This window comes from Musa acuminata, chromosome BXJ1-6 (genome assembly GCF_036884655.1).
Source record: "Musa acuminata AAA Group cultivar baxijiao chromosome BXJ1-6, Cavendish_Baxijiao_AAA, whole genome shotgun sequence".
Classification (NCBI taxonomy): Eukaryota; Viridiplantae; Streptophyta; class Magnoliopsida; order Zingiberales; family Musaceae; genus Musa; species Musa acuminata.
In genome coordinates, this window is record NC_088332.1 from 5,898,610 (window position 1) to 5,924,646 (window position 26,037).

General features: G+C 38.7%; 2 protein-coding genes across 3 annotated transcripts; both read right to left on the reverse strand.

Annotated features, from left to right (window-relative positions):
- Nucleotides 1–3,873: 3,873 nt before the first annotated feature.
- On the reverse strand, nt 3,874–16,709 carry LOC103987049 (tRNA (guanine(37)-N1)-methyltransferase 1). Its single transcript, XM_065186423.1, has 11 exons — nt 16,330–16,709; nt 13,880–13,977; nt 13,503–13,607; nt 10,935–11,001; nt 10,729–10,819; nt 8,629–9,130; nt 8,429–8,539; nt 7,688–7,810; nt 7,020–7,126; nt 4,811–4,885; nt 3,874–4,443 (listed from the first exon to the last, which is right to left on the reverse strand). The coding sequence occupies exons 1-11, from the start codon at nt 16,428–16,430 to the stop codon at nt 4,345–4,347; spliced, it is 1,479 nt and encodes a 492-aa protein (XP_065042495.1). The 5' UTR covers nt 16,431–16,709; the 3' UTR covers nt 3,874–4,344.
- Nucleotides 16,710–19,086: 2,377 nt separating this feature from the next.
- LOC103987050 (probable methyltransferase PMT28) lies at nt 19,087–25,744 on the reverse strand. Of its 2 annotated transcripts, XR_671851.3 has the most exons (9): nt 24,569–25,744; nt 24,352–24,501; nt 23,462–23,732; nt 23,278–23,370; nt 21,260–21,434; nt 20,897–21,142; nt 20,528–20,722; nt 19,960–20,258; nt 19,087–19,379 (listed from the first exon to the last, which is right to left on the reverse strand). XR_671851.3 is itself a non-coding variant. In XM_009405236.3 (8 exons), exons 1-8 carry the CDS (start codon nt 25,328–25,330, stop codon nt 20,060–20,062), a joined length of 2,091 nt encoding a protein of 696 aa, XP_009403511.2. In that variant the 5' UTR covers nt 25,331–25,744; the 3' UTR covers nt 19,844–20,059. The 2 variants fall into 2 exon arrangements, 1 of the variants encoding a protein (XP_009403511.2); XM_009405236.3 differs by lacking the exon at nt 19,087–19,379 and having other exon boundaries at nt 19,844–20,258.
- Between the last annotated feature and the right edge of the window lie 293 nt (nt 25,745–26,037).

Genomic DNA, 26,037 nt, shown 5'->3' on the forward strand with positions numbered 1-26,037 from the left:
GAAGTCTATATGATTCAATTACTTCAGGCATTTAATTGAACCCTGATTAGTTGTGCACCTTATGGTTGAAGAATGTGGTCCAATAAGTGGTTGATTAGATTTGCCTCCTGATCGAATGCTTTCATTGCATAGAGGACACTGTAGTAGGTTTCAACTGGTTTTCTCTAAACAGTTGTTTTAGATTTCTATATGTTATTTTCTCAAAGTTGGTTTGTGAATTTGAGTGGATATTGATCAACCTAATGTAAACCTTTCATTTTGGATAGTAACTTGCAGGACAAGTGGCAGGAAGAGGACTTCTTTGTCGGACCATCAGGTAAGATTTAAAAGCTACAGGAGCCACAAATGGAATGGTTGAATTGCAAGTCTTGTACTTGGGATGTGAAGAAGAGGTTTATTCAACTGGAGCTTACCTTGTGGGTCAGCTTAGGTTCTTCTCAATCCACAATGGTGTGAGTTGGTTCAGAAAGCAGATAAGTATTTCCAGGACCCTCGATGATGCAGAAGATTTTTGATGTAGAATGACGGGGGCCACAAAATGGTTGGATTTTGTTCATGAAGGTTCAGGACGGCAAAAGTCAGAGAGAGAAAGAGCAGAGGGTTGCATTGTGTGGATGCTCTTTCGAACTGCTCACGGGACAAGTCATATGATGCAAGAGCTTTTAGTTGAATCTCCCCATCTTTCTAGCCCAGAAATTTCCGGAATCAGCTTCTTTGCTTGTTATTGAATGCCGTGGTAATACGATCACTTGATTTGTTGTCACCTTTTTCATGTCCATTTATTAACCAGACGTGGTTCTTCTTTATGTAGAAGTTGTTCAAAACTGAATCATTCACATGATCCACACACACCAGGAAAGAGAGAGAACAGAAAGCCGTTCATGCGTAATCTGCATCATTGAGATGAGCTTCTTCTCAGAGTCACATCCATTTCTTGACAGAGATCAAGCTGGCTTACTGGAGGAGTTAGTCTTTGGAATCACGCAATGGATATTCCTATTTTGTGGACAATGATCTGGTATTGCTAAACTAGATTGCACTGTCAATAAGGGGCTCTTCTGAGACAATATTTTGATCTTGCTGCTGCTGACATATATCCTCGTGTTTTTTCCTTTTGCAGGTAGCTGATACAACGTCTCCATGGATGCAACTTTTCCATCCATATCCACTGTGAGTAGACCTCCCTTTGAACTCATCAATTTGGTCCTCCATCTTAGAAGAATTCCAAATAATTGCTCTCTCTCTCTCTCTCTCAAATGTCATATTCTTCATTCATTTTGCATTCCTGTTTACTTCCCTAGTCGAAATCACTTGCGTGGTTTCCTTGCACCTTCTCTTCATCATTATTTGCATCTTCTCTTCACCTAACGAAGAGTGATTTCAAAGGTTACTGGAATTGACAATAACACTGAGTGCTCACAGGTAGACACACCACATGAGGGTTCCCTTCTTGTAAACTACCTACTCATAAGAGTAGTTTAAATCAAGATTTGCTTAGGTTTGTTCAGTGAGGTGTCATGCGTCGGCAAGCGCACAGACTACATGTGACCGAGCTGTTACTAAAACGACCAATGTTGTTGGTCATACCACGCGTTTCTTAGATTCTGTCCATCTGCAACAGAGTTTTGTCGGCAGGCGTGTGTTGGATGCGCTGTCATTCTCTGCCGATGTCGTTTGTATCTAATGGACTTCCACAGCAGCACCTGTCTCTTAGTTCTTTTTTCCTTGTCTAATTCTGTTCAGCAATAAAGAACCATCCCACCTGGCTAATTACCGAGGTCAAATTTTTGGACACTCTCAAGATTTTCCATTTGATCCTCATAATTTTAAGATGGATGGAATAGTCGATCTCAATCATTAGGCATCTATTTCCGATTGACCTTCACCATGAAGTATGTAGCAGGGCACTTTTTACCAACTCCTACATGAGATTAAGTGCTGTAAATAGGTCACGAAGAGAATGGCTCTTTTCTTAGAAGTTATCTACCTTTTCATCGAGTTTTAGGAGAACTAACTTGCACCCAGAGAGATCTTTCATTACCTTCGATATCTTTGATTTCAAATAGCAGAAAATGACCTCTCATCTCACATGCGTAAGACCATCTTACATGGACTGATAGGAGCCTGATGAATCAATCATTTTTTAATGTTAATATCTCTCTCCAAACTTTGCCGTACTTTAGGATTCTCATTTGATGACTTCTCTTTTATCCCCCCCCCCCCCCCCCCCCCCCCCCCCCAAAAAAGTTAAATCTAATTTCCATTCTCTGCACGTGGCTGCTTTGATTAATTTCAATTGCATATGACATGTCGCAACTTGATTGATGATATGGTCAAGTGGCGGTGACCCCCTTGTCAACAACCAATGAGACAGCCCCAGCCATGCCCTCTAGGGTGGTTGGGTAGCTGAAGAACACGGAGCCTTCCTCTGTCCCTTGTGCCGGTTCTTCGAGTGAGATTGCGATAGGAAGTAGAATGTGGACAAAGAACAAGGCACTCTAGGAATCCGACTTGTCCACCTAGCTTGAACTTTCCTTATTGATTGTAGGTTCCCAAGAAGAGGCCAAAAGAATGGCAACTAGAGATTGGAAAATTGACCATCTCTGTGGTTATAGTACGAATTGGCTAAAATTGACCATCCTCAAAGTGCTATAAGACCCCTAGATGAACTTTCGAGCGGCCTACGCTGTCCTTCTATAGAAGATAGATGCTTGGAATTTCCACACACACACAGTTACTTTTTATTCATTTATAACATGTGTTCACATTGTGGAAAGTCCAAATACTCGAAGGGACTCATCTTCTACAACGCATATTCCATAGCTCAATCAAAGATTCTCATTTTGGTCAGATAAATCCAGAGTTTCTAAGATTCGGTTGCAATTAAGTTGGTATCTAAGACCATGAGCAAAAGAATGGTAACGAGATTGGTGGGAGGGATTGAGAAGTCAACCATCTTTGTGGTTATGGTGTGAAGCAGAAAAAGTTGACCATCTTCAAAGTGATATAAGACCCCTTACTGACCTTAGGTGCAGCCTATGTGGTCCTAATATAGAGACTAAGAATACCTGGAACTTCTACTTAAACTTCTATGGTGTTTTATTTCCTTGTAGCACGTGTTCAAATGGTGGAAAAAAGTAGGGATATCTGGAGGGATTCCTTTATTACATGTCGTCGTCTGCATCTTCTATTACTCAATCAAAGCTTCTCACTGTGGGCATCTAGATACATCTAGAGTTTCTAAGATTAGGTTGTGATGAAGCTGCATATGAACCATGAGTGATGAAGCCAGAACCAAGTAAAATTGACTCCTCATGTTTTCTCCAATGGCAACTGTCTCTGTTGGTGAAAGACTGTGTAAGCAATCAGGGCAATTCCATGGAGCAGGATCTCCCCACATGGTGTGCTGCATAATGATTCTTGACCATACATTGTTGATATCGAAAAGCAAAAAAAGTTCATGGGTGCATCTATTAGACATCTCATGTGCCACATTATTTCTTGTTTCATGGCATTGTGCAAAGCAATGCAGATCGAAACATGGAATGAAGACGTGGCGCATGAAATGTTTCAACAGATCCACTCTTTAACATGAGATGAACCAAAAATATAATGAATTCCGACTTTAGACAAACACAAGACGATTAAAACAATCAGTGGTTTAAAAGTTCATAATGTGACTTAAGAGATTTCAAGTTTAAGATTTGAGAATCCATCTTTCAGAAGAATAAGCAACAAAAAATAATTATTACGTTGAAATCTGTATGCATATATGGATAGAAAGACTATTTGACATCATGATCACAGAAGTAGTGAACAACTTCACATCTCTTGTTTCTCTCCTCCAAGAAGCTCTTTAAAAAAACAAAAATCTAAAAAAACTAAGAACTTCCTGGATGAGTTACACTGTATTAAGATACATATGTTGTCTCCTGGTGACATAAAATAACATATGGGATCCTTCCTGCTTTATCCCTGATGCACTAACAGATGCTCTTGAACAAGTCCTCACATTGATACAACCCATCAATTATGATTTCAATATCTTGCTCTGCACAATGTAGATAAGAAAATAGTTTCTATCATGTGCAAGAGTTATTCTTGAGCTCTACAAGTTTCGAAGTCACAGAAACATGTCATGTCTGCTTCTCCAAGTTTCAAAGTCACAGAAACATGTCATGTCTGTCTTTCCTCGCTCAATTCACACACAAAAAAAAAACACTAAATCAGAAGTGATATCCTCATGTCGAAGTTAGAATTCATGGTTTTCCAATCATAGTAGTGACTCAAAGATACATCCGACATTGTAAGACTGCGTATAGTTCTCAACCTCAACCTTTTGTTTCAACACAGATATATATCCGACAGAGTTGACTTGGTGACATTATTAACATCTCGGAAACAGGTCTCTATTGGTAGCTTGAAGCTTAAACAAAACATAGCCTGAAAACATAAAAAATAGGGAGAAAAGGTCATCAATTCAAAAATAATGCAAAAGACGAGGAAAAATATCAGGCTCTTTGCAGGTTATCATAAAGAAATATGATCGACAGGATAAAAGAAAATAAATAATGGAAGATTTAACTTCTGATAATTAAAGGTCATCACAGTAATTAGAGCATGTTACTAATTACTTTGACTCTATGGCCTATGCTAGGTCTCGTGCCCTAGGTTGCCTAGGTTATGTGACCACCGACCACAATAAGAACTGGCATTGAAAACAACATACATGAAAGCCTGATCTTTTTAATTCCAATCTTCCATAACCTCAACAGCTATATTCAGAAAAATAAATAATGTTTGTTTGTACCTTATTGGGGGCAACATCCCTAACCCGATGGAAAATTGGGTCTGTTATCTTAGTACTCAAAAGAGACTCTGCTTTCTGCAAAAGAGAGAGATAAAAACTTACATAATTGCTAAATATGACAATCACAGAAACTGTTACTGCAGCAATTTGGGAGGGATCTTTAGGAAACAGAAACAATGCTACTGTTACTGTAGATTGGCCATCCATTTCAAACAAAAAATTGAAACAACCGGAAGATTGCTTTCAACATGTTGAATAAAAATGAAAACAAACATAATGCAAATGTATTGTGTAAGAAATGAGAAATTATACAATTCCAGGTATGCTAACATAGGCAAATCATATAATGGCAGCAAAAAGGCAATGATCTCGTTTAGCCACAAAGATTATCTCAATGTAGCTTTTTTGACAGCCACATCGGAAGACAACCCAAGGCTCGTCACATTTTTCACTATTATTTTTGATCAAGTCCTCTTAGCTTCCGCCCCCTCTCTAGATAACCACCAATCCGAAGGCTAAACCAAGGATTTGAAGTTATCAGTATGTCCCTGCAGCAACATACTCAGTACATCATGGGCTTTCCACCAACCAACACAAGCCAACTTTGATGAAAGGGGGTGTGAATACAACTGTAGCACCAAATGGAACTCCATGCCAAGAAAATATGGCATGCTTTGTGCACCTCAATATGGTCAATATAAGAACTATATTAAATCGTTTGCTTTAATAATACATGAGAAAAAAAATACTTTTGAGCTTTATATTCTTGTTCAATGCCGAGAAAAGAGACCAAAGGCTTTTGCTTTCTGAATTTTCTGAACTTCAATTTTTCATCCACTTCAAATATTTTTCAGATAATGGTGGAACTCGCCCTTTTTAGCTTTCTTTGAGATCAATGAATCAAATCATGCTTTATGTTAATAGAATCTGCTGCTGCTTTTCATTGATATATCATAATCAGCTGTGTTTGACATTTGTGAATTTAGATCCTCCCATTAATCAAATAATATTAGCAGCAGATATACACTACGAAACTTATTTTGAATAAGAGCATTAGATTCATCCACTAATAAAGCAAACAGATAAGAGATTAATCTGTTGTGCAGTGCAACATGCAGTAATCAAAAGGTCAACTGTCTCACCCTATATCATATTATCATCCATATACAAACTGTTCCATTATAAACATTCTAAATCAAATTAAAGAATCTTTCCAGGCCTTCTTACTTTCTAAAATGCAACATATTTTATGATGAACTTTCAAGTGAACAAAAATTATGCAATCCTTTCTACTTTTCTTGATGTCCCTTTTATCAACTGTCCATTAGGAAAAAGTTAAAATTCTATGGCGGTCCTCCCTAACATGAAGCCAAAGTAGTTCTAAGGAACACTCACTTGACATCTTATTTGTTGCTTAACTGAACTCTTCCCTAAAGCTTTTTATGGCTGAGAACTATAATTTCCTAAAAATTTGCTCCTGATGTAACATTTGATTTTGTATACATGTACCAGCAAAGCTTTTCCTCGATATATCATTTTTCTTGGTTACCTTAGATTTACGATTATGTCAAACAGAATTATAAACCAAATTTAGATCTTTATTTCACAACTTCTATATATACATGTATATCCAAGGTTGAATCAAGATGATGTCTTAGGATCAGCTATCAGATTTTGAATTATTAGATTTTAAGGTTTAGAATCCACCTGAGATCAATAAGAACCAACTGAAATTTGCCAAGATCAATCTCAATCCAACTTTTTTATTTTCTGGATGAGTGGCTCGATCACCATCCCAATCCCCAAAACCAAACGTAAAGGTGACTGTAACTTTCTATGTAGATCCCTTGACTGTAACTTTCTTATATAACTAAAAGTTAGTTACTTCCTTTGTTCCTTATTTGCATGATTACATAAAAGTGAACATAAATAGCATGGAAACACTAAAGAAATACTGAGTTTTGACCTACAAGCCCCTTTATGGCTTGATTAAGATGTCTGATGTAAACTGTAGTGTAGACTTTGAATGATTAAGCCTTTGAGAGAGCTAATATCCTGAGCTTTGAGGACAAATAAGAAAGAAAAGATATTTTAGTTTATTTAATTTGAAAACAAAATAATCTATTGGAATGTTTTCAGAATTAGCTTACACAAAGTACAAGAGCACAAACAATATGAGATTATCTGTAACATGTGGGAGAGGACTCACAGATAATATTGATCCTTTGGTTTCAGTTGATCGGATGAAGCAATAGCAGTGTATCCAAGGTAAAGACCCCCTCCAGTGTTCTCTTTGAATGAGGCCCTTAAAGACATCTGTTTGGTCATCAACCATAACTCAAGATGATTACAACAAAACTCGTCATACATTTGTCATGTTTCACATGTAACCAAATAGATATAATCCAAGTAACAGTAACCTTATTAGATATAACAATGATAAATTCATTAGAAATAAACCAAGATAAAGAAATAGCTGCCTAGGAACCACATGAGCCATTGAGGATCTGTCAACTTGTAATTGTTGGAGATTTTTCTCCTCTTACCATTAGTTAGATTGTCATAATTAGCATTTTGCTTTATTTGAATAAGGCATTTAAAACAAAAAACTAATTATGATAACTTTGATAAATGGTAAGAGGAGAAAAATCTTTGATGATTACACAACTTGATCCAGAACCCAAATAGGTTCGGGTGTCTTCGTCACGGAGATGGAGGTAAAATACATCAGACAACCAATGTAGATACACATTTGTTACTCGAAAATTTGAATCACTGCACCTGGAATGGTACAGCACCTTACAACATTCTGTATATGCTAACTGGCCAAAACATTGCATTCAGATTCCAGGGAAAATGATAATAACAAAAGTTCACCTAAAAATTCCAAAGCAGAAGCTGGAAGATTCATGATTACATGGTCAACATGCTCCCATGGCCTAGACACTGTTAAATGGAAGCCTCTGATTCTCTTGTTGGTATTCCCATTTCCCTGAAACACTGCATTTACAAGTCCACCTTAGCAATTTCATCCGAAGAAGAAACCATAATAATATAACAAGAATCAGAAAGCCAATTGGATGGTAAATATTTCTCAATTGTAATTTCCAGAAGTCACATTATAACATACTCAAGATGCCAGAAGTCAGGCAAGCAGACATGTGATTAGACTCCTCAGAAAGGGTCTCCTTAATTAGACTGCTCTTGAGGTAACGTTTGTCAAACTTGTGTGCTTACTATGTACAGGCAAAACGAATCAGATTTATCCAATCTACATGAAAGAAAGTATTTTCATATGAGATGTTTTCTAATTACAGGCAAATTGCCAATAGAAAAAATTTCCACTGTTGTTTCTCTATAGCAATATTTATCAAAATCTCCACAGTATTCTGAAAACTAAATATTAACAATAAGAGTCCAACACATAACGATACAGAGTTTACTATGCAGTTCTATTAGTCTAAGTTCAGTAGAAAAGTAATTACTTCTGTTTTAATATTGACACCAGTTTGACAGGTTGGACAGGGACTGTTGTAGCAGGAACATGGAGTTATTTAACATAAAAATTTCTATGCTGAATTTAAATGAAGAATACTCATGCACGTTCGGCAAACATACCATTGCCAGCCTTGTCCAGCTGTCTTTTAACAGCAGTGTTTTCTTTTACAGATGAACCATTTAGAGAATCTTGATGATCTTTTTCAGCATTCAGCATTTCTTGGGTAACAACTACAATGGGTTAACAGTTATTGTATGAGTATAGCAGGAAAAACATGCACATCATTTGACTTAGTTATCAATTCTTCCAGTCTCCATACCTTCTTTTTCGTTGGTTGCTAATTCCTTAGAATGATCATCCTTTGAAACAGCTTCTCCAGTTTTTTGCTTACTATCAGAATCGGGCACTGTCATTATATGGTGCATGAAAGCCCTTGCATCCATGTTATATGTATAAACACGATCCTCTACCTTGTTAATCTGTGCATTAATCCGTAGATAATGAACACTATCAGGATTTAAGTCATTTGCATATACAAGACAACCTTTTTGTGCTGCTGGAATGGTAAAAGGACCTATTCCAGCAAACATATCACAAATTGTCTCTCCTCTCTGGAACAGTGAAACCAAACGAGTGTGTTCATGTTCAAGTCTTGAGTTCCAATAGACCAAGCTATAATCAAGTTTAAATGTAGCACCATACTGCTTTACTTCAGTGACCATATCATTTTTTCCTGCTAGAACTTCAAAAGTTGGCACTCGGAACTCATTTGTTATGGTTCCAACTTTATTCACCACTGTTAGAATTCTTGGCTGGTTTTTCTGCATATAGGAGCAATAAACGAGAGATTAAACAGATCATAACTTAAATTTTGCAAATTAATCAAAGAAATGATGCTATTAGCATTCAACACAAATAATTCCTATTGACGGGAAAGAAGCATTTGGAATATCATGTTGTGCATATATAACAACACTTGAAATGATCAGATGAAGAAACACACAAATACACCAAGAATGAGAAAGAGAGAGAGAGAAGAATCTAAAGTTAGTAATTTCCAGTAGAAAGCAGGAAGGACAAGCAATAAATTTACTTTTGAAAACAAGTATCAGTTGTTCATCCAGGTCAGATCATACATTTGCTAATGTAACTTAAATGCACAAAACTTATATATCAGGGATTCACTGTTTTATGGTGCTCACCAGCCTAGGAGCATACATAAGTACATATTAAGACTTGCAATTGAAATGGTCTTTAATCAGATAGTCTAACTCCAGCAATTCTAGGATTCATCATATCTAACATTATCCACCGGCAAGTCTGCTCTTTTGTTGAGAAAAACAAAAAGAATGATGCCCCACTCCATTATATGGGTGTACCTATGTATTTTTGCAATTAGATATTGACTTTTGATGCATTTACTTCTATCGAGTATGGTGCAACAGAAAGAAAGATATGTTATAGTTACACTAACTAGTATGTGGTTCTGCATTGTATCTGTTATCTCACATCACATTATGCCTAAATAATCTAAGAACAGTAACACTTATTGGTCATCTTAGTTAGCTCACTAGTGAGTGGATTATTTAGCAAAAAATAGCTCCAGCATTGGCACACTTCTTGGATGTTTCTTAAGAACAGTGTTATTCGCACCTAATTTGTCAAACATCCACAAGCTTAAGCAAGAATAAGAAAATGTTATTGGTGGGATCATGTTGGGAAGATAACTTTGACCCTATCAATGGGGTTGGCTGGTGTTGCGAACTGGATTGACTACAACAATGGAATGGTCCTTAGCTGGGAATTTGACAAAGTCAGTTGGGGGGTTCTAGGGTGCTGAGATGGCTGATGTTTCACACCACTCATCGCAGTCCCTGCAGCATGTGAAAACGACCCAAAAACTGCCTAAAATAGGCTATTTTTGGTCGCGCAAGCGAGCGATGAGCAATGGACAACGAGCGAAGCACGGGGCAGCACCTTCCCTGATACCCCAGAGCACCATCCAGCTTTGTGCCACCCGGGGGTTTCCAGGGTGCTGAGAATGGCTGACGTTTCACACCGCTCATCACGATCGCTGCAGGACGTGAAAACGGCCCAAAAACCACCCAAAACATACCATTTTTGGCCATGCAAACGAGTGATAAGCAACGGACAACAAGCGAAGTATGGGGCAACACCTTCCTTTCTACTCGAGAGCCTCATCTAGCCCTGTGCTACTCGAGGGGTTTCAGGGTGCTGAAATGGCTGACGTTTAGTGTGTGTGTGTATATATATATGTGATTATAATTTATAACCCCTAAACTTATGACACTGTGAATGTTTACAACTCCTTAGACGTATAGCTCTCTACTGTTGTATGATGCAAACAAGAAACTCTGAGCTTACTTATGAATACAAGAAAAAGTTCAGTAAGACATACATCATAAATAACCTTTGCGATGACATCCTTGTAAGGAAGTTGGTCTTCTGTCAAATTCAAATGAGCAACATGTCCTGTAGAATGAAAAAGTCTATTTTGTTAACATAACAAGCCTTACCAAATTAGACATTGCGAATAGAAGGGTTGAATTAGAAAATAGAAGAGGTAAAGAATTTTTTGATAAGTGAATGGATATCAAAAGGAACTTAACTACTGTTTCAAAAGAAGTTGGTACCTCCATTCCACAGGGTAGTATTTGCTTTAAAATATGATCTGCAACAAGAGAACAAAGACTTAAAACAGATTATTGAAATATGCATGTCAGGCAACCAGAGATTATCAACAGCTTATCATTCTAGGTTTCAAAATTTTCCTTTGGTCCCCTATATGATTGCTATATGAAAAATGTCAAAGTATCATTCTACTTTCCTGATGGTTCACCCCTCATCTGGAATAAACAGGTTACTAGGATGACAGAAATGGCCTAAAAAAAAAGAGTACTTGTAGCATTGTAGGTGCAGAAGACGATGGAGGCTGTAGCAAAGGCCTAGGTGCGATCACAAGGAGAAGAAGGCCATGTCGGCAATAATGATGAATTGATGATACACTGGCCAAAATGGTGATGTATTATGTGATAATCGAGGTTGAGACTAGGAATATGATAATGATGAGTAAAAACATGCACTGGGTGTAGAAGGCATCATCATTGATTTAGATGGAGGTGGTGCTGCAAGTGGCAGCAGCTCGAGTTGTTAGAAGCGATGAAGATTAATGAAGCGGAAGTAGCAATGGAGGTGAAGTAGGGAAATTTTGTGAGTGGTTGTAGAGGTTGTATCTACCAGGAAATAGCATTGGCTGGAAGAAATGTGGTATATTGGTGTGAATTTTGCAAGTAAGGTCAAATGGTCAATGTACGAATGGAAAAGATCAAGAATTACTGAAAAGGAGGTAGAAAGAAGGCCATGGGTGGTAAGTGACAGTGGTGGTGATGCAAGGAAGAAGCAGTGTTTTGAAAAGCGCTAGGCCCGAAAAGGTGCCAATGTGCCAAAAAGCTTGAGGTGTTAGGCATTTGCCTGACCAAAGAGAGGTGCTCGCAAATATTAAAATTAATATATATAATTACTGAGAAGAGGTAGGAGGAATCATGTAGGTGGAGGCTATCGGGGTCCGAAGAGGCTTGGTGGCTATCAGTTGGGAAGGGAGCTATCAGGGAGGAGGAAGAGGAGAGGAGCAGGAGGAGGGAGGGGGAAGGGGCAGCGGTGAAGGAGAAAGAGGAAGGGAACAACAAGGGAGAAGGAGAGGGGGAAGAAGCAAAGAGAAGGAGAAGAGGGAGGAGGAGGAATCAGGTAGGAGGAGAACAAGGGTGGGGTGGACGGGGAGGGAGAGGGGAAGTTTGATGAATGTCAATTGTGTAGGGGTGTTGTGAGGGAGGAGGAGAAGGAACAGAGATGCAACAACGAGGAGAAAGGAGGGGACAACAAGAAGGAAAGAGAGGGGCAAGCAACAAAGAGAACAAGAGGGAGGAGAAGGAATTGGGTCGGAGGAGGGAGGGGGGTTCTCGGGGCCCAAGGAGACTCAACGAGAGGGCCCAAGGAGACTCAACGAGAGGAGGGGTGCAACCGCATGAGGGAGGGGAAGAAGAAAAAGGGGGAGAGTGAGATGTTAAGAAGAAAAAGAGAGTTACCGCAAGAAGCAAACACTATCAAAGGGCCGTTATGTGTGAGGAAGCAACTTGTGGTCGCCTAAGGGCCACTATGTGCGAGGAAGCCACCCATCGATTGCCGAAGGGTCACCTTTGCCATGAGAGGAAGTTGTTCGCCATTGCTATGATTACCATTTGGCCTCGGAATGCAGCTGCAATGGTGCATAGGGCAAGGAAGGCCATGTTTGATGGTGTATGGTGGAGGAAGAGAGTCGATGGTGTGTGGCAGAGGAATGAATGATGATGTAGATTTTCTCTCTTTCGCTTGCATGAAGGGATAGAGGGGGTGAGAGTGGGAGACTTTAGTTGGTTCAGCAAAACCAACTAACTCAAATCGACTAAACCCAAGCAAGTAAAACCCAAACCCAGACTTCAATTAGGTCAGGCGTGCGCCTAAGTCATCTAAAGCCTAGGCTCAAGCGCACGCTTGAGTCACACTCATTTAAATCGCCTTGCCTAAGCCTATTGAAAACATTGGGAAGAAGTATGAGGTATGATGTTGATTTTGGTGGAGTATAAAAAAGGTAATAGTGGGTCTCATAATTAAGGAATTTTCTAGGTCGCATTCTAAAATTTGGGGAAAAAAGCGATCGGGTTGCACAAAGATATGAGGTAGTGAGTAATGTACAAATTTTCGTTAGAAGGTCCATAAAATTAACAGACCAAACATTAATTACAGAAAGTAGCATCTTCACTTTTGAGATGTATGAGATTTTGCAAAAACAAAAGTTGATGAATTATCAACCATGCAATTTTCAAGTATAGTAAGATCTCCGAGCTGTGGTAAATGGCTATAGTTTTTAATGCTTCCCTCATGGTGGCCCCTAGAGTAACTCTTACACAAGGCATTCCAAATTTTATTTTTCTCATAGGCTTAGGAAAACCGCTAATAGAATGTAATTTGGTGGGATGAAAACCTGAAATTAAATGTAAGGATGAGACTGTAACAATTGTAATATTTCCATGATTGCACAACTGTTTGAATATCCTCAACGAAACAGGGCAAAAAGCCATAGCAAGGAAATACAGTTAATAAGGTGACTAAACATGAAGAGTGCCAAATGCAACTAACCTGCACCCCAATAAGAATATCCTAGTGTTATTGAATATGCCACTGCTTCAATGTTGCATAGAACCTTTAGTTCATCCAACACATGACTTGGAATTTCAGATAAATCTGTAGCAGAAACAAGATAAATTTGTTAGCTGAAATACATGCAAAAAGATGCTCAAATTACAATAATGAAACAGCATAAATTAAAGAAACAAATATTGCTATACTTTCAGGCGACTAAGTTCCTTTGTTTAATTTTTTCCTGACTATTGTTACTCCGAATAATTATTGCAGATATACTTGCAAAAATAATAAACACAAGAAATAAACAAGAGCTTGTAAGCTTTACAGCTGTATGAAATACCAATTTCTAATATTTAGGCATAAAGCCTCACCAGAATTTTGTATCTTTTCAGAGAGTATGACAAAACGATTTTTCTCACTAGTTGGATCTTCAACAATGGGTTTGATACGAGCTCTGTCCAGCATATATCTGCAATGGAAGAAAAACAATGTGTACAGTTTTAGTGTAATAGTAGATAAGTTCATCCATGCTGTAGAAGTATGGAATTTGATAACAGATAACATTTCCATAATTTGGAAGTGAGGAAAGCCAGATTGGCAAGCGCAGGTGCATTCTAGATATTGGCCCAAATAAGCAAAAAAGACAATAAATTACATGACAATGGATAATGGTAGAGAGGATGACAAGTATATCAGATACTACAAAAGGACAAACAACTATTCCAAAATAAAATGTCCTCAATTTTGGCTCTCTTTGTCTCTCTGTCTCTTGCTTTAAAGCATTTAAATTACAGACTGACACCAGTTTTGGCAAACGATTGGTATACCAACCTGTACTGCCCCATATCAGTTAATATAATAATAATAAAAAAGGAATGTATATGTATTTTATCAAGCTAACAAAATTCAATGAAACAAAATATTAAAAAAATGGCATCAAACTATAAGTCTGATACCAAATACTTGGTCAGACTGGTAATGTTGATTGATATTTAAGTCCTTGCTTGTCATATAGTGTCATGAAACCAAGGGTTGCCTAGTGAAATTTATATGGCCAAATTAAGTACATTAATTCTTTAGCAGCTTTGTTTTGGCTTAGTTAGGTGAGCATGTTACTAAACATGAAACCTCAGTACCACAGGAAAAGGTAGGCTACTTATGCTAACCTTGAGGCTTCCAGATTGATCAATTATAGGATTCCTCTTTACCTAATTCTAAAAAAAAAAAAACGTAAGACTTGAACGTGATACATAGACCAAAATTCTACTTCAGTTTCCACTATTCAACTTGGTAACCAACTTAATTACCTAAAATTAAAACTAGGAGACTACTGTGAAAAAGAAAGATAATATAGGATGGAAAAAGAAACATGTTTTGAGATAAAAGATGGATTTTTAAAGCCACCGAAATGGATCTGTAAATCAAAGTTTTGAATACCATACCCTACCGATGGCTCGGTACGGGACAGACCGGTACATACTGCCAATAATGGGTGGTACGGTACGGTTTTAAAAACATTGCTGTAAATATCCACCTCAGTGGTGCAGTACTACTACTCCACCCTTATGCAGTATGTCATTAGGATTCAGACCACATAATAGTCGTATAGGATAATATTGGGCTATATTTGGAGGAGCACTGTAAAATTAGTGATTAGACATTCTACTAACATTGAGTAGAAAAGCACCATAAATCAACAAAACTGGGCAAAACACCGAAACTGAATTTTTGAGGTTAAAATTCAATGTCTCAATTTACACCAGGAATTTAAAACTTTCTTGAAAATCAACCTACTAGAAGAACAACATTATGCTAGTGGATAAACAATTGTTATTGGCTTTATAAACACCAATGGACCTAGGTAGGTCCTATCAACGGCTCACCAACTTTGCAGGGATGCTCCATCTCGGCTAATTACTAAAGTAAGTGACCTCAAACTGGTAATACACAACAGTAATGTATATGCTGTATTCTCCTCATATGTGATGCGCCAGCTCAGCTTTCCACACACACACACGTGTGTGTTTATGTATGTACATGTATAAATATATATATATATATATATATATATATATGTATGTATATATGTATATGTGTATGTATATGTATATGTATATATGTACGTTTGTATACATACATATATGTATATATGTACGTTTGTATACATACATACATACATATATATATATATATATATATATATATATATACATATACATATATAATTCAGCACCTCAACTGAGGAAACAAAGTCATTCTAGAAAACCTTGCAATCCACTGCAAGATATTGTTGTGAGGTTCCTATTCTTGACTTGGTATCACCAACGACAATAACCAACAGTAATGTAAATGTCGTATTCTCCTCATATGTGATGTGTCAATTCAAAGTGACCATGCATCATCTCTTACGATATTGATTGAAACTCAAGAAAGACATTGATTCCCTAATTCTTGTCTTCTTAATGAACGTTGTCACATTTTATTTCTCTAACAAGATGCTCTACAGTACAAGACTCCTTTCAGGAACAATTGATCCATCCTTAGGTGGCCTCTAACTTTGTATGCTACACTGTGTTCTAGATTTTCACATCTTAATAACTAATAATTCATTTAGTTATTCCTAAAAAGAAATCTTCTTAAAAAATTTCCACCTAATTAAAGTTCTTATGCCTTGCAATCCTGCCGGCCCATGTGATGATTCCTCGTTCTTTTCTTTCTTTAAGCTCATAAATGAGTTATTTCTTGAGTTCCCACATACCATTCCAAACTGATGAAACTAGTAAAGAAGAAAGAAGCATATCTCAATGGAAATGGCACTTACCCGTGGAGGAGGCGGCCGACGGACGTGCAGTGTTCCCGAGGGATCCGGAGAGCCCAGAGTTGGAGATTCAAGTCGAATTTGCTTTCATCCAACGACGACATGCCCCCGTCTCTTCCCCTATGCTCCTCCGCCTCTGAGACTGGCTTTGTGGATTCTTGACAAGAAAGGAACTCGTCTCGGCTTGTTGGATTCGTGCCGTCGTCTTTATATTCCGGACGAAGAGCCTCCCGCGGTGGGCCCAATCAATCGTCCCCGGCTAACAGAACGGCAGCGTCGGCGCCACAAGCTTCGCCGGTAGAAGCAAGTTCGGCCGCCGCATCCATGACCTACGGAGGACTACCGACCCACCGCAGAGATCCGGGTACGGGTTTTCTTAAACCACTACCGAGCTCAATTCTTGAACCGGTCTCTGATTAGTTCTCGAATGTGTAACCGAACCAAGGCGGTTCATTTCGGTTGATTAACCCTAGTTTTTAAGGACCAGAATTCGAGTTCTCACTTTAGGTCGCACCTATATATGACTTGTGATTGGACATGGAGTGATTACAAGACTTTTCTTTTACTTACCCTTTTCTTTCACCTGATCATACTCCAAAATTATAAGTGAATAAGAAAAGAGTAAAATAAAAGTATAGCTTCTTTCCATAGTATATTACTTTATAATATCCAAAATATCTTATTATTTATTGTATTTAAAAGTATTGATGAACAAATGCTCCGAGGCTGATGAGTCAGCACGGCTCAATTCACGGGTCAACGTCGGGAGTTTACGATCGGTTTAGCGGATTGTCGAGGTTGATCACACTCGCGGGTTGGGATGCCGAGTTCGTCTGAGGGAGGTTGTCTCTCGGTCGGGACGGTTGCGCTTCCAAGGGTGATCGCACTCCTGCATAGAAAGCCATCGTCGAGTGGTTCCCGACTTTGACCCCTCGACCATTAAGTTAATGCTTGGTTCTATTTTTTTTCGTCTCTCCTGGCCAAATGTCGGTCAGGGGCTTTTTATGCTACTGTGCGAGGATCGATCGTGTGCGGGTTTGGTGTGGCGATCGATCCCTGAGGGGCGAGATGATACCTTTATACGGTCGTCGTCCCAGAATGCACGAAACGACACCATACAACGTCATCCCGAGCTTTCCGAGATGGGATGTATCGAGGAGTGCCTTGGTACGGATCCTTTTTGGTGCGTGGAAGGGATCCTCGTACTGAGTTGGCGGGGGCGTGGTGCAACGTCGGATGGTCACGTGGTTGGGTCCAGAATATACCTTATCAAAAATATATATTTTTGTCTTAAATCTACCATATCTACCGGGATTATTCACGACCATTCGAATTTATGGGTGATGTGGTACGTGACACTGACGCCACGTCACCCTATAAAATCTTAAGACCGATTCACCTTGCTACATGAATACCCTTCATGATATTGCTCCGCCACTGCCTCCCTCTTCGTATTCTTGCGTCTCTCTACTACTTTGGATGAACAGAGCAACAGCCGGAAAGAGTTGCTTGAGATCTAAGCTTCGGTTTTCGTCTGCGGATAGCGATTTCAAGGAAAGGACGTCATCGACAGAGGACGAAAGCTCGTGTCTGTACATAAATCGAATCAGTCTTGGCTTTTCGTCTAGCGATCTGCGACAGGAAGAAGCAAGAAGATTGGATTTTGATTGCTTATGGGGAAGAAGAAGAAAGAGATGGAGAGCAAGAAAAGATCGTCCATGTCGGTTAACGACCGGGAAGCATCTTTGCGAGCCAAGTGGTTGCAGAGGAAGACAATTGAGAAAGTGAGAGGTGCTGAGGATGAATCAAAAGGGCGTAGACAGCCTCCCAGAAGTACCTGAATCCATGTTTGTTCTGTTCATGGCCTTATCCATATCCCTCGCTCTCTTTTGCATTTGCTTTTCATGTTGGAGTTCCAGTTATTTAGTTTGGATCAAAGCTTCTTCTTTGTGTGCTAATGGACATCGAGATCATGAGTTCGTCGCCTGTATTTGTTGCCGAAGTAGATGGTCACATGATTGGTCAACATCACTATCAAACTGGCCTCCTTAGTTCATCAGATCGAACCCATAGTGAGATTAATTTCTACTGAAACAGTCAAAACAAGCCATCTCATCTGGCTCAAAAGGGAAGTTTGATCAACACCACTCTTTTCTGGGTCATCTGCCATTATGTTTTCTGCTTCAGTCTCAGTCAAAGCTTGGAACATGAAGAAAACATTTAATATATTTCAAGCATATTAATGTAAACGTCTGACCCAAATGACTAGCATAAAGAACTCAGGCACATAGTTGGAGGCTTAAACCTCACTCAAAAGTGATGAAGGTCAAAAGAAGGTGGTGGTTGTCACAACTCACATGCAGTTCCATATGGGGAATCATATGTGCAAACCAGAAACAGGTCACAAGGCAGTGGAGCTTTCAACACTATTAGACACTGAAAAGTTTGGAGTTTATATGCAGTTAGATTGCTGATCATTTCTAACACAGCTTCTGGCAATAGGCATTGACAACCAAGTTTTCAGATTTGGAGCAATCAGATTGCTTTGGCCTGCTCATTGATCCAAGTAGATGCTTGAACATATTTTGAACTGCTGCTAATTGATCCAAAAACTACTCTTTTTACCTGCTATTATTGAAGAATTCCTCTTTGGAGGGCAAAACATGCAAAAGTTTAATCTGACCAGATGAGCAAATCATAAGTTCAAGATGATGGATGTCATCTTCTTGAGAAAAATTTTCTGAACTTCTACAGACTGCATAAACAAATCCAAGAAACAACATTTGATACTGCAGAATGCAGATGGAAACACTAATTTTCTTCAAATTGTCAGAAATTACAAAGCACAGTGTGAGGTCTTACCACATCAAATGTTTCCAACTTGAATCAATACATCCAATTCATAATAATGAAAATTATCACCACATATACTTGATAGATAGATAGATAGATATAGATTGTACCGTATCAAACATTCTCCATCTTGAACTAAGACATCCAATTCATCATGGAAAAATGTTTCTCCACATCGCCATGTTAAAGAGTGTTGCTTTCTGCAGAGTAAGACCACCATAGTTCTATTTCAGAAAAGGCCGCAAACAGTACGAAGCTGCCTATTTCATTTCTTTTTTTCTTTTTCTCCTCTGGAACTCACCTAAGCTAGCTAACACTTTTTTTTCCTCTCAAAATAAGATGTGGCAGATACATCAAAACAGCTGTTACAAGCACAAGAATGTATCGTAGACACATTTCATCTCCTACGACATAAGCTCCGACACCATCGCATGAACTAGATTTAAAATAACAACTGAAATTATACAGGCTAGTAAGATTGGAACCTTTCCAAAGGAAGATTTGTCTAAGGTTCAAATCAAATTCACACACCACAAGCATAAAAGAACTAACAAAGGAAAGTTAGATTTAAAGGGACTCCTCTGGAACCTGATTGTACTTCAGATGATGCAAACAATGAAAGAAAATCTTGCTTGAGAAAATTTTAATTTCAGTCCAAATAGAATGATCAGAAGAAAAAACTATAATAGATATTATGCATTCCAAAGAATAAAAATAAGCCTATCATAGGCACCAAAATGTTCTGTGATCGACAATGAAGGACCAAGGTTGTACTTGTACCTCATGTAAAGACAATGAATAAACATCTGGAAACAGAAGGCTTGTGTCCTCCAAAATAGAGTATCTTTGACTTGAGAATCACAAGGTAAAGGATATCATCTTATGGTCTCCATGTTGTTTTCTGTGCACATAGCAGACCTTCCTTGTCTTTGCCATATGTCATTCTGATATCCCAGTGTAGTGATCTCAAAATCGTCTCTAGAGGGTTCAATATCTCCAACTTATCACGGATGATGACCCAACCACCTGGCCTTAGTATCCGGTCCATCTCAACCACGATAACAATAGGCTGCTTACACCTGCATCAAAGCAAAATTGCTATATAAACTTTCAAATTGCATTCCGGATATACTTGGAATCAACTGAATTGAGCTTTAACTTTAGAAGAAACATTTCAGATCTGGCCAACATGACAAAAAATATTACCTTGAATCTTAATAGCTACGTTATGCTTGACATCACATACTACTGATTTTGGACAGCAAGTAGAGATTTTACAGGCAGATAAGTTGTAAGAATTCACATCAAGAAAGAAAGCACATATTGCCCAGCTACTGAAAATTTTTACCTGTTCTTTAGACGTGAGAATAGATGATCGGCATGCAAAAGATCATAGGATCTTGGATACGTGCTAAATGGTTCACACCAATCATGATAGATACCAAGAAGCCCACGCTCGAAAATGATGGGGAGAGTATTTGGAGCATGAACAAGAACTACATTCATCACCCAGACCTTCTGAGATGCTAGAGCAGCAGCAAATCTGCATGTCCATATGTTGTATTGCCTTATCTTAATGGAGCATCAAGAACTAAATGCAAGTGGTCAAACTTCATGAAATCCACACTGACTGAACTGAATTTTTATGACATGGAAATAATGAAAGAAACAAATCAGAGCACCAAGAAAGTTTTTAGTTTGAGAAAGTCTTACATACCCTCCGTATATTGCTTTCATGTCCATTACATTCCGAATATTTGACCAATCAATTCCCAGCCCAGCAAGATAAGATTTGTCAATTATAGCTTTCCAGTGCTCATGATCTTTAGTCAACTTATCCTCTGAATCAGCTAACCATTCTGGAAAAGTTTCAAGTCTCTTAGGCCATTCCTCAGGCCAGTCAGTTCCACGTTGTTCGATAGCTGCTGCAACTTTGTGAAGACATGCTTTTACAGGAGTGTACCTGTAGGTGGAATGATAATAAAGGTGCATTCCAAGAAACTTGAAATTCAAATCTACAAATTTTCAGAAAAGTAGTAATAAGAAAATTTATGATAGAAGAAAATGATTCCAAGCTTACCAAGCAGCATCTTGGTTTTCATTTTCCCTGCAGAAAGGAGGTTCTTTTGTTGCTCTTATCTCATATACATCATTTGATGTTGGCCTCTGATATATTCTGATATTTGTTTCACTGACTTCATCAGCTTTGTGTGCTAGAATATTCCAACAGACTGATGACAACAATGCTGTCATGCCTGAATGGAAAAAAAAAAAACAAAAATACACACAGCACGATGTTAAAGCCAAACATAGTAGTTTAAAAATCAGTCTTGAAAGATAACATCAACAGAGATATCAAAGATAGTTGCTTTACTTGCTTATACCATCAGTCAGTTAAAGCATATTCAAATAATAGATACTTAAGAGACAACCTGGTTATTCGCTATTAAAAAACAATTCCAGAGTTTGCTCAATTTAAGAATAACAAAATGAACCTCCACTAGCAGATGATACACAAGCAACGATAAAATCAGCACACAAGAAAATAGACTGGCATAAGGCCATAGAGATGTTTTTATTTAAATAAACATCTCGGTGATAGGGAGAAATTTCCATACAAGGCAGCAACAAACCATTGGAGTACCAATATGATGGATGTCCATAGAACTTAAAAGCTCAAGAAAACAAGCAAGAGACCAAGAAAGATAGCTCAAATTTAATTCTTAACCACATTGAACTAATGATGGAGAACCATTTAGTTTTACAAAGGATTTTAGAAAAAATTATTCTAGACAAAGAAATCAACAAAAAAAAAATCATCAATTAATTGGCCTAGAATTTATAAGAGTTGTGTTAAGAATTGAAAAGTCTCTTGGTTTTTATAAGGACTCATTTTCTATTACATGCACTCATTTACTATTTAGTTATCCTAGAAGTCATAGTAATTCTCTAAGAGATTACTCTTGAGAATCATTGCCTTCATTTATTGTACCAAGGCTCTTAAACCCCTACAAATAGTGGAGCTTTTCAATGTATCAAACATTTCAATTTGAATTAAAAAAAATGCTTGCATCTTCTCTCTCCTAGTCTCTTACACTCTTCTCTTGCTATCTTGCTCTCTTGCTTTCTCTCGACTTCTGTCTTCCCTCTACTTTGTTCTACATCAACTAATCACTCATGTCAGTCCAAACATTAATTCATGAGTAAGCTATGCAGATCCCCATTAAGCCATGCACAGGATGCTATCAAATCAATCACACAGCCTTGGAAGTCAAATAGTTTCCACATCAAGTGACTCAAATGAGTCCATGTTATAGAGAATCAGACACCAGCTTACTGGCTTGGAGTAACCACTTGGGACACAAGCCATCTTGTGATGGTAACATTGCACACAAAACCAATCACATACCTTGACTCAACCAAATTTAAACCGACAAATCCATGGAAGTCTCATTCACAAAATCCAGGCCAAATTAACCCCTGGGTTTCAATACTACTTTGTTGGGAATGGGCCAACTGACATATATCTAACCCTAAATCTTTTAGCCATATAACTAATCACTCTCATATTTCCAAACACCAAGAACTTCTATTTTCTCTATGTTTGATTGAGATCAAGAGCAGACTATCATGCCAATCTCTTGCAGTTGCAAGTGCAAATTATCATTCTCAATTGAAAAAAGATACTCAGTTTATAACTAAATGAATCTTAATTTCATTAATGATTGATCATAAAACTAGGTGACAATTTAAATTTCAGATTTTACTATTTAGGATCAATGGAACCTAACAAGGGTAATATTGTTTCCTTAAGATGAATTAGCCAATGTCTGCTCATCACATTTCACCATGAAAATACCAAACTAGATCATACACCTGATAGAAATTTGAATATTGTATAGTGGTGTATACTGCACTAGCCCTCAAAGAGATTTAATCATGGAGTTGTTTTCAGAGAAGACAAAAACGTATGTTGTGGTCCTCGTGTTGATAAGAAATTTACTCTGGCAACACAAAAGTCTGACCCTTCTATTTCCATTATTATTCTCAGGGAATATGAAGATTTTAGGAAGGAATAGATTGATCAATATATGGCACCTTCTTCAGCATCAATATCTCCATGTTTGGTTGACGTGATGAAGTATCCTCCAGGGCGTAGAACTCTGTTTATCTCAAGAAGAAGCCTACCGCCTACAGGACACACAAGTAATGTTTGAATGCATGCCCAACGAAAGTGACAAATTTTGCTGATTTTAGAAATGCATACACTATGTATACAAACCATTAGAATGCCATGGTATGCCACATTCACCACAGTGGATAACATCAAAAACACTACTTGGAAAAGGAAGCCTTCTTGATCTCAAATTCCCTACCACTGCAGGGATACCCCGTTCCAGGGCAAGTTGGGCCATATCTGTTTGATCACTCATTAGACCCAGCGATAATGTCGCCACGTCCTTCTTCAGAAGAACAGCTCCAAAACCAGCACCTGTACACCCAATGTCCAGTACTACACGAATGTTCTTACCCCATTCAATGTCCGGAACCATCTAAAATAAGGAAAGAAACATATTGTATTAAACATGAAAAGTTTGTCTTTTAGAGATAATAGGTGGTTAATCCCGTAACGTGTGAACCAAGACAAGCAAGATTCATGCTGCAAAATACATGAAAAGGAATGCAAATATTATATCCTTCAGTGACAGAATTAGCAAAATCGAAATGAGACAAACCAATGGAACTACCCTAAAATAAGAATATGGGAGAGGAAGACAGGATCTAAACTTCAATTCATATATAAGTGATGAACCACAGGCAGAGGTTATAAGAATATCTAGGCTCTGAATGAATCACTCAAGCTACAATTTTCGTCCAGTGTCATACATTTAGGAATCCACCATGCTGATTCCTTCAACACTCAAACAACAAAATAAAATAAAGCAAAAAATATTATAGAATCTCCTATTTAGATTTGAACATTCATTTACTACTCTAAATTATAGGTTTTGTTCCAAAGCTAATTCCAATATCCTTTTATGCATATACAAGAATGAAATTTTTACAAACCACAATGGCAAAAAACTATTAGCATTGTGGAGTTGATAATGTGATTTGGATGATAGCGCATTCACTATGACATACAAGAAGGCAAAAGTTGAGTTCAGTTACCTCTTCAATTGAACTGACATAGTGTTGAGCACCTCCTTTGAACTCAGATTCCTCCGAAGGAATGAAAAGATAGTCGCCAGAGAGATTCAACCAACTGTGAGTTTTGATGGCTTCTGATAGTTTTGGGTGAGCCAAATTTTTGAACCATATCTACAGCAACAACTTACATCAAATTTTGCCGGAACAAATCAGATAATAAGGAACAAGAAGCGCTCACCTTTGACTCCCTCTCGGGCCATGCCTCCGGAGGTTTATAATCTTTAGGAAGAGACACCAAACACGTAATTGGAGTCCGAGGGCAACTCCTCTCATGGTGTCGGTGGCCGCCTTCCATATCCACACAGGGAATGTAGTTATGCCCGGTCTTTCCACTGCAAAGCTTCCAGGTATATCGCGCCTTTGGATCAAACAAAGGTCCCAACTTTTTCTTCTTCTTGCTCCTATTCTTCAAATTATCTTCACCGGCATCGTCTACGGCATTCGCATCAACACCCTCTTCCATGTCTTCGTCGGTTGCATTCTCGCTATCGGTGACCTCCTCCAAGCCCTCCACATCAACCTTCTCCTCGCTCTCCTCCTCGTCTTGCTGCCCTTCTGGCTTGCTCGTCTCGTTCTTCGCCGCCGCCACCTGCTCGATCTCTCCTCCTCCTCCCTTCTTCTTCTCCTTCTCCTTTTTATCGTTTTTAGATCCAACTGCAGTTCTCCTCGAGTTTTCATTTTTGGGCAGCGAATCGGGAGGCTTCTTCTGATGGGCCTTCTTCCTGCTCTGCTCCTTCCCTTTCCTCGGCGCCGGAGTGGCCGGTAGTGCTTCGATGTCGTCAAAGCTGCTCCTTTGGGAGGAGACAGCCGAGGCGGAAGGGGAGGAGAAGGTCCACCAGGTGACAACAAAAGCCAGACCCAAGAAGAACACCAGCGACACCTTAGTGCCGAAGCCCAAAGGTGCTCGCTTTATGCTCCGCCCCAATCGAGCGCTCGCCATTGACCTCCGACAGCCACCAATTAGTTATAACATCGAGCTCCGAAGCCCAAAGATCTGAGCAAAGAAACCCATCGAACAGAAATAAAAGAGAAAACTGGCGGATTGACGGCACAACTACCAACCAATAGCTGGTGAGTGTCTTTTCAGTGCCCGGAGGGGGAAAGAGAGAGCAGAAACGTCTGGGTCTTCTGCGACCAGAAGGAAGAACTGTTTTCCTGACAAAATAAGAGATTTTTATTGCAACTGCGGTAAGCAAGAGGCAGATGCTCGTGTCGGTGTTACGGTGATGGTAGAAGGGGAGCGCGCGTCTTCTCGAGGGAAAAGGAGAGATTTTGCCTGCTACATTGGTGGGTGGACATGGGACCGAAGCTGGTGAGAGGTCGTCCTCGTTTTTCTTATTAGTTTTCTGATAAGAGTATTGTTTTTGGTGTTTGGTGGAAGAAAGGATGAGATGGAAAGCGTGGAACAGAAGCATTTATATCGAGCTTATATGGGTGATTTCCAAAAAAACACACATTCATTTATACCAAATGATGTCTTCTATACATAAAAGGTGTAGCAATCATGATAGATCTCATTTCTTCTTCCTCAAGTGTTTTACCATATGATGTCAACCACCCTCGAGTACTTCAAAAATATTCGACCCACCATCAACTATCATGAAATTTATCCTTCTTGGGATTGAATTTATCATTCGATTTCAGCGT